At 46.1% G+C, this 14953-nt stretch overlaps 1 protein-coding gene across 4 annotated transcripts in view; it reads left to right on the top strand.

Annotated features, from left to right (window-relative positions):
- The window catches only part of Hectd4 (HECT domain E3 ubiquitin protein ligase 4), a 117156-nt gene that overhangs the window by 71078 nt on the left and 31125 nt on the right, over nt 1-14953 (top strand). For all 4 annotated transcript variants that reach the window (XM_090320122.1, XM_090320120.1, XM_090320121.1 and 1 more), the window contains 12 exons: nt 514-660; nt 2660-2844; nt 3742-3895; nt 4880-5160; nt 5339-5528; nt 7114-7195; nt 9205-9407; nt 9493-9628; nt 11215-11397; nt 11845-12009; nt 13066-13235; nt 14570-14685. In XM_090320122.1, the coding sequence (XP_090176248.1) occupies nt 514-660; nt 2660-2844; nt 3742-3895; nt 4880-5160; nt 5339-5528; nt 7114-7195; nt 9205-9407; nt 9493-9628; nt 11215-11397; nt 11845-12009; nt 13066-13235; nt 14570-14685 (2012 nt within the window). The remainder of the gene's footprint in view (nt 1-513; nt 661-2659; nt 2845-3741; nt 3896-4879; nt 5161-5338; nt 5529-7113; nt 7196-9204; nt 9408-9492; nt 9629-11214; nt 11398-11844; nt 12010-13065; nt 13236-14569; nt 14686-14953) is intronic.

The following is a 14953-nucleotide window of genomic DNA, read 5'->3' as shown; positions in this document are numbered from 1 at the left end:
AGCGCTGAGTATTGTATGTTGAATGGTTTACTGAACATGGTTCTCAGAAACACTGTGTCCATAAGCTTTACCAAATATACTCTTTTTTTTTTTGTTTTTGTTTTTGTTGTTGGTTGTGGGACCTGAGTGTTGTCCCTGAGCTCTTCAGCTCAAGGCTATTGCCCTACCTCTTGAGCCACAGCACCACTTCCATCAAACATACTCTTAAAAAACAACAACAACAACAAACAGAAACATACTTGAAAGTACAGAACCCTGTTTAACTTAACCCATCACTAGTTTGCAGACTTGTTTTTGAATGTGGACCGCTGTATCCAGGCACACATAGACACCCTGCCTGATGGTCTCATGTAATATATAGTTTATGACACTGAGTGTGGTATGCTCTGGTGTCCCTTCAGTGTGGGATCCATCCTGATGTCCTGGGCTTCTCAAAGGAACTCCTCTGTTCCCCTTGTCACTCTCTGTGTCATGGACATGTTCAGGAGGCCTGTACTTTGGTTTGTTTCACAGAATTGAAGAGCTCACCTGTGGTGGGATGGTGGAACAGGTCCAAGAAGCCTTCGGGGAGACCATGACCTCGGTTGTGTCTTTGTGTGCTCGTTATCCGATCGCATGCGCCAACAGCATTGGACTCTTATGTACCATTCCTTATACCAGGTGAGCACAGAACACAGCCTTTCCCATATATGCTATACTCCCCAGACAATTTTGCACAGGTATCATCATGTGTATAAAACTTGATTTTTCTTTTTACTTTCAGTATCCAGTACTCACTTAACCAAGTTTTCCTCCTATCAAACACATAAAGTTCTTACATAATTTGCTTATTGGCTAAACTCTGCTGACAGGATTAAAGCACACTGTGAAGATGAAGAAGGTCAAGGAATCTTAGGAGATGCCTCCTCAGAGCAAACCCCCTAGGAAATTACTTGCATATTTGGTGGAAATTTTTACACAGCTGTATTTATTTTAATTACTAGTTTGAGTTGTCAGGCACTTGTGGAATAATTCTTCAGAGGCTACTATCAGTTGATAAGTTTTTGTGGGGGGGGGGGGTCATGTTGCTTGATCTCAGCCTGTACACTATCTCTGAGCTCTTCAGCTCAAGGCTACTGCCCTACGCCTGGGCCTAGGCATTGTCCCTGTACTCTTCAGCTCAAGGCTACCACCCTATCCCAGTGTCAGGTCATTTTGTGCCCGGGCTGGCTTTGAACCTTTATCCTCAGATCTCAGCCACCTAAGTAGTTAGGATTACAGGTGTGAGCCACCGTGCCTGGCTCGATAATTTTTTTTCTATTATAGAAGCTTTTGCAGTATTATATTGGCAAGCCAGAAGTTGAGGTTCTTTGTATATGAAGGAAATTGGCATTATAAGAAAGTCAGATGTTAGGGGCTGGGAGTTTGACCTAGTGGTAGAGTGCTTACCTAGCATCCACAAAGACCGGGTTCAATTCCTCAGTACAACATATATAGAAAAGCCAGAATTGGTGCTATGGCTCAAGTGGTAGAGCACTAACCTTGAGGAAAGCCCAAGGACAGTGCTCATGCCCTGAGTTCAGTCCCCAGGACTGGCTAAAAAAAATCTAGTAAGAAGTCAGATGTTGCCAGGTGGCTACTCAGGAGGCTGAGATCTGAGGATCAAGGTTCAAAGCCAGCCTGGGCACTACAGTCCACGAGACTCTTTTTGTGTGCGTGTGTGTGTGTGTGTGTGTGTGTGTGTGTGTGTGTGTGTGTGTGTGTCTGTGTGTGTCTGTGTGTGTGTGTGTGTGTGCCAGTCCTGGGCTTGGGCTCAGGGCTTGAGCACTGTCCTTGGACTTTCTCAAGGCTAGCACTCTACCACATGAGCTTCAGCACCACTTCCGGCTTTTTTCTATGTATGTGATACCGAGGAATCAAACCCGGGAATTCGTGCATGCTAGGCAAGCTCTCTACCACTAGGCCAAACTCCCGGCCACCATGAGACTCTTATCTCCAGTTAACTACTAGAAAACCGGAAGTGGTGCTGTGGCACAAGGGTAAGGGCAGTAGCCTTGAGTTGAAGATCTCAGGGACAACGCCCAGGCCCAGTGGTAGGGCAGTAGCCTTGAGCTGAAGACCTCAGGGATAGTGCCTAGGTCCAGAGTTCAAGCCCCACAACCAACCAAAAGAAAAAAAAAAAGTCAGAGGTTCACACCTGTAATCCTAGCCACATGAGAGATTAAAATAGAGAGGATTGAGGATTGAGATTTGAAGTCAATCTGGGAAATAAGTTCCCAAGACCCCTTCTCAACCAATAACTGAGTGTGATGGCAAGTGCCTGTCTTCCCAGTCAAACAGGAATGTGGGATCCTGGGCATGAGGGTTCTGGGTCAGCCTGGGCAGAAAGAGTCCTTGAGAGTCCATCTCAGTGGAAGAGGCTAGGCATGGTGACACATGGCCGTCACCCCAGCTAAAAACTATCTCAGAAATAACCAGTGCAAAACAAGGGCTGGGAGTGTGGCCCAGCAGTAGAACACCTGCCAAGCAAGAACAATAAGAGAAAAAAGAAGCAAACTAGTTTTGTGTTATTTGCATGTGGTAGTGTCATCAGTTGTAGGCAAAGATAATAATTCAAACCTTCCTGATAGTTTTCCTGGGACTGTCCAGTTCTTTCATCTGTGCTGTGCACCTTTGCCAGGAGCGAAGAGAAGTGCCTGGTCCGCAGCGGCCTTGTGCAGCTCATGGACCGACTGTGCAGCCTGAGCAGTCAGACTGAGTCCAGCTCCAGTGAGAAACAGACCAAGAAGCAGAAGGTAGCCACTATGGCCTGGGCTGCCTTCCAGGTGCTGGCCAACCGCTGTGTGGAGTGGGAGAAAGAGGAAGGTGAGGAGTGAACTCCCCCTTCTAACACTTCTTTTGTCCTAACAGGCTGTGATGTGTTTGTGGTGTGCAGGGGAAGGCTCTGCTACACTTACTCAGGCTTCACCAGTGGACCATGTCACAAGGGCTTTGTCATCTATGTGGCTCTGTAAAATCTTAACAGTGTCTGTGGCACTGTGTCTAAGCTTTCTAGAGAGGAGAGGGCCTCAGAAAACTGAGAAGGCAGTTTATCTCTTGGTCAACACTGCTAACAGTTTCCACAGAAGTATTTTTAGGAAATGATTATGCAGTTGCATATTTCCTCCCCTTCCTTTTCTTCTCTTCCCTTCCTCTTAGATTAGGAATAGACCCAGGACTTCATTCATAACAGGTAGTACTCTACCTGTTATGAATGAGCCATGGCAACAGCCCTTTTGAGATCTGTGGGGCTGGAAACATGGCTTGGTGGTAGAGTGATTGCTTCAAATATATGAAGCTCAGTACCACATAAACTAAAAAAGCTGGAAGTGGTGTGGCTCAAGTGGTAGAGTGCTAGTTTTGAGCCAAAGAAGCTCATGGACAGTGCCCAGGCCCTGAGTTCAAGCCCCAAGACTGGCAACAAAAAAAAAAAGAGGCTGACATCTCAGGATCACAGTTTGGTGCCAGGCCAGGCAGACAGATCTAAAACACTTATCTCTACTTACATGGAAAAAGCCAGAAGTGGAAGGATGGCCTAAGTGATAAGAGTACCAGCCATAAGCAGAAAAGGCTAAGCAAGAGAGCAAAGCCCTGAGTTCAAATGCCAACACTGACACAACAACAATAAAAAAAGAGGAGATGAGTCTAGGGGAGGACACAGGAAGAAGACTGACTTCCATAGTTAGTTACTGTCCTCTTCCTTTTCTTCCTTTAACTCTGAAGGTGGCTCCACAGAGGCTGTGCACTCGGGCCTAGCCCGCCAGGTGTCTAGCCTCCTCACTAACCATCTTGCTCGAGCAACTGAGTGCTGTGGCAATCAAGCTGCTGGGAACGATGCTCTGCAGGACGCTCTGAGCCTTCTCAACGACCTTTCAAGGTTTGGAAGCCTAGAGAAAAGCTTATTTCCCCTTGAGTAACTGGGCTGCCTTTTGCTGGTGGCTATCTTTTTAAACATCCAAATTTTAGGCCCTTTTGACATCCTGCCTTGCTTTAAGAAAATCAATAGAGAATGGACTCACAGAATATTAGGGCTAAAATGTGAGCGTTTTCTAGGGGACTTGCTGATAGCAGTGTTGAGAGCAAATGTGCTAGCATTCCACCACCCAATATTCCCATCCCTAGCAAAACAGGATGAGTTGGAGCCTGAATCAGCTCACCCTCTCATTCTCTGTCCTTAATCATGAATGGCTCCATGTTGATTTAATACCTCTGGTATGAACCTGAAGCCCACTGTTTGTCTTCATCCTCTAGTGTGTTCTCAGGCTCCTGCCAGGCCCATTACATCTTCATGGGAGATAACAGGTCAGCCATGGCAAGTCTTGAAGCAAGCCTGGGCCTTGAGATACACATTATGAAGGAATGACTGTTAATGACCAGCTTAGGTGGTATATTCTTATCCTCTATGAAATACTGAATCCAAGATGCCCATTGGAGATATAGATCAGAAAATCAGAGTGTCTCTGATTAGTTGTGAATACTAACCAAATGTTTGGCTCGGGCCTGGCACTGGTGGCTTACACCTATAATCCTAGCTACTCAGGAGGCTGAGATCTGAGGATCATGGTTCAAAGCTAGCTGAGGCAGGAATGTCCACGAGATACTTTTCTCCAATGAACCACTAGGAAAATGGAAGTGACACTGTGACTCTAAAAGTGGCAGAATACTCACCATTAGCAAAAAGAACTCAGGGACAGAGCCCAGCCCTGAATTCAAGCCCCTCCTCACCACATAAATGTTTGGCCCTCCTTTATAGAAAGTGCCAAGTCCATTCGTTTAAGGTCATCCAGGAAGCTCTTGGTTCTACATGACTGCCGGCAGCCCCTCCAGTCTAGGTTGTGACCTCTTCTTGCTCCCTTTACAGGAGCCACATAGGAAAAGCCATCCTGAGCCAGCCAGCATGTGTGTCCAAACTCCTTTCCCTACTGCTCGACCAGCGGCCATCTCCAAAGCTGGTCCTGATCATTCTCCAGCTGTGTCGAGCAGCCCTGCCTCTGATGAGTGTGGAGGACTGCGGGAATGTGGAACTCCCACCTTGGAGCTATTCTGTCCCATCTCTGAACAGCGAGCAGGAGGATCCTAGCGATCCTGCTTCCAAGATTGCCTCCCTGCTCTTAGCTAAACTGGCAGACTATGTAGTCCCAGGTGAGGAGCTTCTGACTGGAGGGTTGCATAGCTCCCTTCCTGGTCCTATGAGGAAGGAGGGAGACAAAAGGGGGAGGCAGGGAGTATATGAGAGCTTCCTTGACTGAGCTCTTGTACATTGGGAAACTCTCAGGCAGTAGTGTACTTTTTCTGAATGGGCTTTGGTTTTTGTTTTAAGGATGTCAGACAGTTCTATCCCCAACTGCTTCTGAACCCGACACCACGCTGACAAAAACAAGTCCCAAGAATTCTTTAAAAGGAGATAAGGATCCTGGAGAAGAGAGTGAAGCAGTGGATGGCAAGCTCTCCATCTTTATTCACAAGCGGGAAGACCAGTCCTCCCATGAAGTCCTCCAGCCATTGCTAAGGTGAGTATAGTGACAGCCACACTTCGTGTCGGTGGCTCCTCCATGTCTCAGGTCTTCCATATCACTACTGTGACCCCTGAGGACACAAAAAGAAAGTGAAGCAGAACTGGAATCCAGATCTCGACCTCTGGCCCAAGCTCTAAGCCTACGTCAGGACTTCCCTGAGGTGTGCTGCTGCCTGTGTCTGCTGGGCACTCACACCAGGCCTTGTCTGTTCAAGGAATCATGCAGCTGGGTTTCAGGTGTTGCCCTTTCAGTCATCAGCAGATTTAGTGGGAAGGGAAGAAAGAGGAAACACTTTTTAAAACTAATTCCTTGGGCCGGGAGTTTGGCCTAGTGGTTAAAGTGCTTGCCTAGCATGCATGAAGACCCGGGTTCGATTCCTCGGTACCATATATAGAAAAAAGCCGGAAGTGGTGCTGAGGCTCAAGTGGTAGAGCTCTAGCCTTAGAAAGTCCAAGGACAGTGCTCAGGCCCTGAGCTCAAGCCCAGGACTGGCAAAAAAAAAAAAAAAAAAAAAAAAAAAAAAAACCTAATTCCTTGACATATGACTGATAGGATTGCTCAACAGGAAGCAAAAATATTATCATTCAAGTATATCATAAACCCGCAAAGCCTTGCTAGTGGCATCTGGGGCAGCAGGAAGGCCTGCCACACAGCACAAGGTATTTGTGTGAGGAGAATGAGGGCGCTGGCCCTGTTGTCATCCTCATAATGAATCCACTGTCAGCCAAGATGGCAGCCAAAAGCACTAGGCACTAGGGCCTCACTTGTATAAGGTCATAGCAGGTTAGGTTTAGGCAGAGTAATCCAGGATCTTTTTTTACCATTGTCAAAATTACAAGCCAGGTCTGGTGAAAGACATTTGGAGAGCTTGTTGGGGAGATGGGGCAGCGGTGTAACTAAACAGGGAAAAGCGATCTTGCTGCTGTCACAACCCCGATCCACCCCTGCGCCGTGCCCCGCCCCCTTCCCGTGAGACTGAGGGAGCTCTCTGGGTGCTTCCTGCATCAGGCTGTCACTGCAGCTGGCTCAGAGCACCCCTCTAGTCATCATTTCGCATGGCTTCTTAGAGCTTCACCACAGCCAGAAATAGCTGTTGTTTGTCGTTCTAAAAGTCCTCTAATTATGCAGTAATAAGTTATTCCCTTTTTGGAAAATGAAGCCTGTTTCTCTGGATTGACTTATTTATTTAGTACTACAGGTTGAACTCTGGGCTTTCCATATTCTACCACTCGAGCCATGCCCCCAGCCCACTATGAAGTCCTGGGGTTTGAACTCAGGGCCTGGGCACTCTCCTTGGATACTTTTTGCTCAAGGCTAGCACCCTGCCACTTGAGCCATTGCACCACTTTGTCTTGAATTTTCTATGGATGTGGTTCCGGGGAATTGAAATCAGGGCTTCGTGCATGCTAAGCGAGCACAATCCCACTAGGCCACGCTCCCATGCACCTGGCCTCCACTAGGAATTTTAAAAGCCAGTTTTAGCATCTCAGAACAGGCTGATCCTGACTGGGTTGTCTAGCAACATGTGTCCATAAGCATTGCCCTCATGGCTGCTCACTGCCTCCCTTCCCATTTGTAGTAGCTCAGAAGGGCGGCCCTTCCGACTCGGCACTGGAGCCAACATGGAGAAAGTTGTGAAGATGGATCGAGATATGACCAAGGTATTCCTCACAGGGGAGCTGGCGATGAAAGAGCCTTTGCCATGCTTTAGACTTTCAGAAAAAAAAAATCTTAAAAAAAAAATAATAAATACAGACAGGTATGGTAGCAGGTATCTGTAGTTCCAGCTTCTCAGTAGGCTGATACAGGAGGGTCATAAGTTCAAGACAAGACTGAGCAACATAATGAGACCCTGTCTTTAAAAAAAGGGGGCGGGGGGGGGAGGGACTTTGACCTAGTGGCTATTGTTGGGAGTGCTTGCCTAGCGTGTAGGAAGATCCGGGTTCACTTCCTCAGTACTACATATATAGAAAAAGCTGGAAGTGGTGCTGTGGCTAGAAAAAGCTGTGGAAATGATAGAGCGCTGGCCTTGAGGAAAGCCCCAAGGATAGTGCTCAGGCCCTGAGTTCAAGCCCCAGGATTGTCAAAAAAAAAAAAAGGAAGGGAGGGAAGGAGAAGGGAAAAAGAGAGAGAGACAAGTTGGGCCCTGGTGGCTCACATCTCTAATCCTAACTACTAAGGATATTGAGATCGGAGAAGTTCCAAGCCAGTCTGAGCAGGAAAGTCTGTAAGAGACTTTTTTTTTTTTTTGCCGGTCCTGGGCCATGAACTCAGGGCCTGAGCTTTGTCCTTGGGCTTTTTCCAAGGCTAGAGCTCTACCATTTGAGCCTCAGCACCACTTCCAGCTTCTTTCTATGTATGTGGTACTGAGGAATTGAACCCAGGTCTTCATACATGCTAGGCAAGCACTCTACCACTAGGCCATGCTCCCAGCCCCAAAGTCTATGACTGTTATCTCCAGTAAACTGAGTTCAAGCCCCAGGACAGGTAAAGAAGGGAGGAAGGGAAGGAGGGAGGGAAGGTAGAAGGAAAAGAGGAAAGAAGCATGGGAGGGAGGAAGGGAAGAAGGGAAAACTTCTATTTTTTACTTACAACTTTTTCTTTGCTCTTTAAAGCCTACAAATAGTTTTGAGACTACAAAGTGGTAAAAGGTTGCTAAGAGAACAATAGATTTAGGATTATAGACAAATAATTTATAAAGACATAAAATATAAGTACCCATTAGTGTCAAAGTGAGGAGAAATAAACTTCTCAGGTGACCAAAAATAAACAAATAGCATGTTCTTCAGCATTTTGTTTGAAAAACAAAATGGAGCCAGTACGGTGGCCACGCCTGTGATCCTAGCTACTCAGGAGGCTGAGATCTGAGGATCAAGGTTCAAAGCCAGTCCTGGCACAAAAGGACCTGAGACTCTTATCTCCAATTAACCTCTAAAAAATGGGAAGTGGGGCTTGGCTTAATGGTAGCATGGTATCCTTGAGCTGAAAAGCTCAGGGACAATGCCTAGGCCCACGGGTAGGGCAGTAGCCTTGAGCTGAAAAGCTCAGGGACAATGTCCAGGCTGAGTTCAAGCCCCATGGCCCACAAAAATAAATAAATAAATAAATAAATAAAATGAAATATATCTACCCATAAATAACAAATTTATTGATGAAATTCATATATTTGAATATGAAATACTATGCAACTATAACAATAGTATATGGTAAATTGAAAAGTACTGAAAGCAAAGTACAAAGGTATATAGTAGAATCTATAATTATGGAAATCAGAATTTGTTTTGTTTTTGCCAGTCCTGGGGCTTGAACTCAGGGCCCGGGCAGTGTATTTTTTTTTTTACTCAAGACTAGCACTCTACCGCTTGAGCCATAGCGCTGCCACTTCTGGCTTTTTCTGTTTATGTGGTACTGAGAAATTGAACCCAGGGCTTCATGCATGCTAGGCAAGCACTCTACCACTAACTCACATTCCCAGGCCCTGAAAATCAAAATTTGCATGTACAAATCTAAAGGACTCACAGTTATCTCAGACATGCATGGGAAATTAACATCCTACACAAGATAGTTTGAATTTTTTAAGTGAGCCTGACTTGCTTCAGTAATGGGGAAGAGATTTAAAGGGCATGTAGCTGGGAGAAGTAAAATGAGTAACGTCTTAAACTGCCCCCAGGGTGGCTGTTGTGAAGTCATTACAGAAGAGGCTGCAGCCGCCCTGCGGAAAGCGACCAAATGGGCACAGTCAGGCCTCATTGTCAGCGTTGGGCCACCAGTGGAAGCCATCAACGCTGAGACTGTGAGTGGACTGTCTACGGGTGACAAGAAAAAAACTGCCCAAACTTCCATCTGCCGAGAAAGGAACTCTGAGCTTGCCAGGTAAATCTTCCATTTTTTCATGTGTGTGGTGATATACTTGGAGCTGTCACTAGTATTGACAAGCCTTCTGTGTGGACACTTGCAGGACTGACCCGGTCCGCCCGTTTATCAGTGGGCATGTGGCAAATAGCATGGCCGCAGAAGTGATTGCCCTGTTGCACAGCTTGCTAATGGCACCTGAATCAAATGCTGCTCAAATATGGACCACAACGGCAGAAAAGGTCAGTGTGGGGTTGCTGATTAACTGAGCAGACACCACATTAGAATCAACTGAGCAGGCACCACATTAGAATCCTGCGTAGCAAGGGGGAGTGTGTGTGTGTGTGTGTGTGTGTGTGTGTGTGTGTGTGTGTGTGTGTGTGTGTGTGCGTGTGTGTGTGTGTGCGTGTGTGTGTTTGTGTGTGTGCGTGTGTGTGTGTGTGTGTGTGTGTGTGTGTGTGTGTGTGTGTTTTGGTCAGTCCTGGCATAGGGCTTGAACTCAGGGCTTGGGTGCTATCCCTGAGCTTCTTCATTCAAGGCTAACATTCTACCACTTAGAGTCTCAGCGCTACTTCTGGTTTCTGATAGTTAATTTGAGATAAGTCTCAGGGACTTTGCTGCCCAGGCTGATTTTGAACCTCCATCCTCAGAGCTCTGCCTCCCAAGTAGCTAGGATGACAGGTGTGAGCCACCATGGCCAGCACAAGGGACATTTTAGTAGAAGAGTCAGATATACCCGTTAACATTTTCCCCAGCATTTGCTTTGAGTGAGTAGCCTGAACTCTGTTCCTATTTGTCTCCTGTCCTGATGGTTCTAATTTTATAGAGTCTAGGACAGTATCCTCAGAGAAGGAATGATAGCCTTGTTTCTTCTTTTTGATGTTAGCCTGGTATTGGCATGTGTCTTGGAGGTCACATACAGTGTGCTCTGGAGGCCCTATGACAGCCTCTGTGCAAGTCCACTGCCTGAGTCCTCTGTCAGCAAGTAGTCCAGCTGCCCAGAATCAGAGCTCTGTACTGGTTCTCCTTTCTATGATCGTTTTCCTTATTTATTTATTTATTTATTTATTTAAATGTATAGAGGGGATACAGTTGTATTCACCAGATTGATATTCCTTCTTATGTGTTTGTCCCCATTTCCACTATCGTTTTTCAAAAGACCACTTATAATATATCTAAAGGTGATTGCTTCTTTTTTTTTTTTTTTTTTTTGCCAGTCCTGGGCTTGAGCTCAGGGCGTGAGCACTGTCCTTGGACTTTTTCAAGGTTAGAGCTCTACCACTTGAGCCTCAGCACCACTTCTGGCTTTTTTCTATGTATGTGGTACCGAGGAATCGAACCCAGGTCTTCGTGCATGCTAGACAAGCACTTTAACCACTAGGCCAAACTCCCGGCCCCGTGATTGCTTCTTTTTGTTGTTGTTGTTGTTGTCAGTTGTGGAGCTTGAACTCTGGGCCTGGACACTGTCCCTGAGTTCTTCAGCTCAAGGCTAGTGTTCTGCCACTTGGGCTACAGCACCACTTTCAGTTCTCTAGTGGTTAATTGGAGATAAGTGTCTCATGGACTTTCATGCCAGGGTTGGCTTTGAACTGTGATCCTCAGATCTCAGCCTCCTGAGTTTCTTTAATTATCTTTAATAACAGGTTTTTGATTCTCCTACATTTTGTGATTGTATTATTTCCAGTTTTTTTCTGATTACATATAAGGTGCATGTTGGAGAGAAATACCTTACCTCATAGTTCTCAGTCCCTCCTAAATCCAGAATGCCTTTGGTATACCTCGGGACCTTATGGATACTTAATCATCCTTGATATCTTCTTCTGCATAGGTTCTGTCTCGGGCATTGATGTACATTCCACAGCTGGGGAAATATGCAGAAAGTATTCTAGAAAATGGCAGCAGCAGTGGCAGAAAACTGGCCAAACTTCAGAGAATTGCACGCCAAGCCGTGGCTGCATTGTGTGCCCTGGGAGGTTTTAAGGAGACTATCAAGATTGGATCTGAGGTTCAGGTAACCAGTCACCCTGCCCCACCCACCCCAGCTACCCAGCCATTGGTTAAGACAAGTCCCATTCAGCAAGTTGGATAGGACCTTGGTCCTTTAAGCTAAGTGACAAATCTAAAAAGCTCATGATTTTGATTGCACAATATACTGTGCATTATTGAGGAACTAATGAAATATGGTATGTTAAATACAGTATTTGTGTCCTATAATGGCAGTAACGTTGTTAGTGGTTTAGAATTGAAGGTTTGCAATGATACGCCCTGCAATCACCTAGCTATAATGTCATGGATCTGTTTTCATATGTGCTCAGATATCTGGGCTTAACATTCACACTAGGATAAAGGATTACTATAGCACAGATAAGGACAACAGTAATGGATTCTTCCAGTTTTCACTTTGGATCTCTGCTTGCACATGAGCAGGTGGACAGTGCTAATACACCTCTGTCTACAGGTTTTAGGTAGAGGGATATCAGGAAGCATTGGAGTCGTGGCTTCTATCAATGAGCAGGAAGGCATAGCTACTGTCAGATTCCCACCCATCGACTGTCGAAAGACTTCGCAGGCATCAGACACATTGACCATTCCATTGTCTAGACTCTGTGTTCCCAGATCAGAGGTATGGTAAAATGTCACTGCAAATTATTACTGTACTGAAATGAGCAATGATCCTGTGCCTGTCAGACAAGCACAAAGGCATAGGGGTCTTCCATTTTACTTGTGATATATTTAAGTATTGGTTTTAAGTATTTAATCATAACATTGCTGTTACTGTATATATATTTGAACTCAGGGTCTCATCCTTGCTAGGAAGATGCTACTGCATAGAACCCTCAGCAGTCTTTGCCTTATTTTTTTATTTTCATTTTCATTTCTGGGCCTAGGTGCTTTCCCTGAGGACAAAGATAGTGCTCTACCACTTGAGCCACAGCACCACTTCCAGTTTGCTGGTTGTTAATTGGAGATAAGAGTCTTGAGGACTTTTATGCCCAGGCTGGCTTTGAACCTCGGATTTCAGCCTCCTGAGTAGCTAGGATTACAGGTGTGAGCCACCGTGCCTGGCTTCCCTTAGTTACTTTTAATATAGGGTCTTCCATTTATGCCTAGGCAGGTTAGGACATGACCCTCCAAGTTTGGCTTCCTGCATAGTTGGAATGAACCACCACATCAATTATTGTTTGAGAAAGAGATTTGCTTACTTTTGGCCCAGATTAGCCTTGAACTAAAAGACGCTTCTGATCTCCAGAAAGTAACTGAGATTACAGGGCATTACATTCCACACACACACACTTCACCCCACCCTCTCCCCTATGTAGTATATTTGTTTTTGATGGCTTTTTTTTTTTTGCCAGTCCTGGGGCTTGAACTCAGAGCCTGAGAACTGTCCTTGGGCTTTTCTCAAGGATAGCACTCTGCCACTTGGGACACAGCACCACTTCCAGCTTTTTTCTATGTATGTGACACCAAGGAATTGAACCTGGGTCTTCCTGCATGCTAAGCAAGCACTCTACCACTAGGCTAAACTCCCAGCCCTGTTTTTGATAGCTTTGATTTGGCTTGCAATTTTCTATGATGATTATTTCATTGAAATACTAAGAATTCTGGATAATGCTAATACCTTTGTTTCCTATACACTAACAAGTCAACTGTGACTTTTGCTCCCTCCACCCCTCAGGCACTGCCTCTTCACAAGCTGTCTATCACCGAGAAGGTAGTGCAGGCCGTCCAGTCTATGTTGTTCCCTCAGGAGGGAAGTCTCTCTATCCACACCTCCCTTCCTGCCACAGGAGATGGGGCAGCACCTGTGATGGCAGTTGTACGTCTCCTAGCTGAAATCAGAACAAGGTGAGCCCTTCCCCAGGTCACCTGCATGTGGAGGAAGGACAGAGAGGAGGCAGAGCTACTGGATGGGCCCTCCTTGCCCCTTTCCCTTCCTCTCCCCGGGCCCCAAGGCTCAGGCCAGTGAGAAGCAACCACTGAGTTGTATTCTGCTCTCCAGTCAGTGATTCCCGGATAGTTTTCTCACTTCACAATGAAGTCAAGTCAGCAGTAAACATTGGCAGTGTGCTGTATGGAACATATAGGCACCGCTGCCCCTCTTGTTCTATTGCAGGAATAACAGTCACTTCTTTCCGTGTTGTCATTTGGCAGTACTGGGGTTTGAACTCACTCAGGGCTTTGTGCTTCCTAGACAAGCCCTCCATCACTTGAGCCACACTGGCAGCCAGTTTTGCTACTACATGTTTTTCAGACAGGTACTTTTGACCAGGCCTGCCCTCAGACCTCTGTTCTCCTACTTCTGCCTCCTGAATAGCTGGTATCATAGGCATGCACCACCATACCTGGCTTTCTTGTTTTGTTTTGTTTTTTAAAAAAGATCTCACTTTCTTTTCTGCCCAGGCTGGCTTCAAACCCCAGTCCTAGCTCTGTCTCCCAACTCCCTAGAATTGTAAATGTGCACCACCACAACCAGCTAATTCTGCCACTTTGTAAGGTGACTAAGGCCACAGTATCTATCTCACCCTCCCTTTCCACAGTGATACCCAGAAAACCAGGACACACTGGGTGCTGGTATGGGAAAAAGAAGCAAGTCTTCCCAAAGTACATTTATTTCCCCCTTAAATAAGAGTAACAAGTTTCTCTTTCTGACAAAATGGTTCTGAGACATGTGTTGAGTCAAGTGTGAGAAATCAGAGCAGCTGTCCCCAGCTGTGGGGGTGAGGGGGTGGAAGGCTTCTCACCTGCCTGTGTCTTCTGGCTAACAGACCTTGTCCCTGCAGCCACATGGTTACCATGTGACAAACGTTACGCCACCCTCCCTTAAATTCAAATCTGTTAATGTGCCAGCCTTCATGTATAATGGCATCCCCAGCACTTGTCATGTAATTCAGTCATGTTTAATCCACTTCTTAATACCTGATGCAGTGGACGGCATGGAAGGACTTGTCATGCTGTGCCCCCTAGGGATGGTTCTAGACAGCTGCACATGCCCAGTGCAGATGTAGTTGTTCACAGGTTTTCCATATGACATTGGATGAACCCTTGTGCCCATGTTGCCCTGTAGAAAAAGCAGGGATCACCAATGAGGGGGCAGAGATGATTGAAATGTTTTTCACAGTTAACTTTTGAGGAAAAAACATTGATTGATATCTTCAAAATATAAATCTTTTAACATTAAGAGCATGCCTGGTCATGGCCCAGCTGTTGGAAGACAGCTTATTTTGTGAAGAATTCATACAACAGTGCCCAGCAGCTGTGGAAGTCCTCAACCTAGTGGCCCATGAATGTAGTGCTGGTGAGTACCTGTGGTTCTGTCCCCCATCGTGGGCTGGGCCTGCTCAGCACTGGTGCAGTTTGACTGTGTCCTCACAGCCACTCTCACCTGAGACCCCAGAGTCAGTGAAGAGCTGCTGCCCTGGCAGCAGGCAGGCAGCCCTCCTCAGCCAGCCATGGTGTGGGGCAGAGCACTTTGTGTTTTGCCCTTGCTTTAACACAGTGTCTTTCTTCCCTTGTTGGAACTGTGGTGAGCTCTAGACTTTTCTCATAGATTCAGTCCACCCAAA

Source organism: Megascapheus bottae, chromosome 28 (genome assembly GCF_031878675.1).
Source record: "Megascapheus bottae isolate mThoBot1 chromosome 28, mThoBot2.hap1, whole genome shotgun sequence".
Lineage (NCBI taxonomy): Eukaryota > Metazoa > Chordata > Mammalia > Rodentia > Geomyidae > Megascapheus > Megascapheus bottae.
Note: the sequence above shows the minus strand (reverse complement) of the source record. Positions and strands in the feature narration are given on the sequence as shown.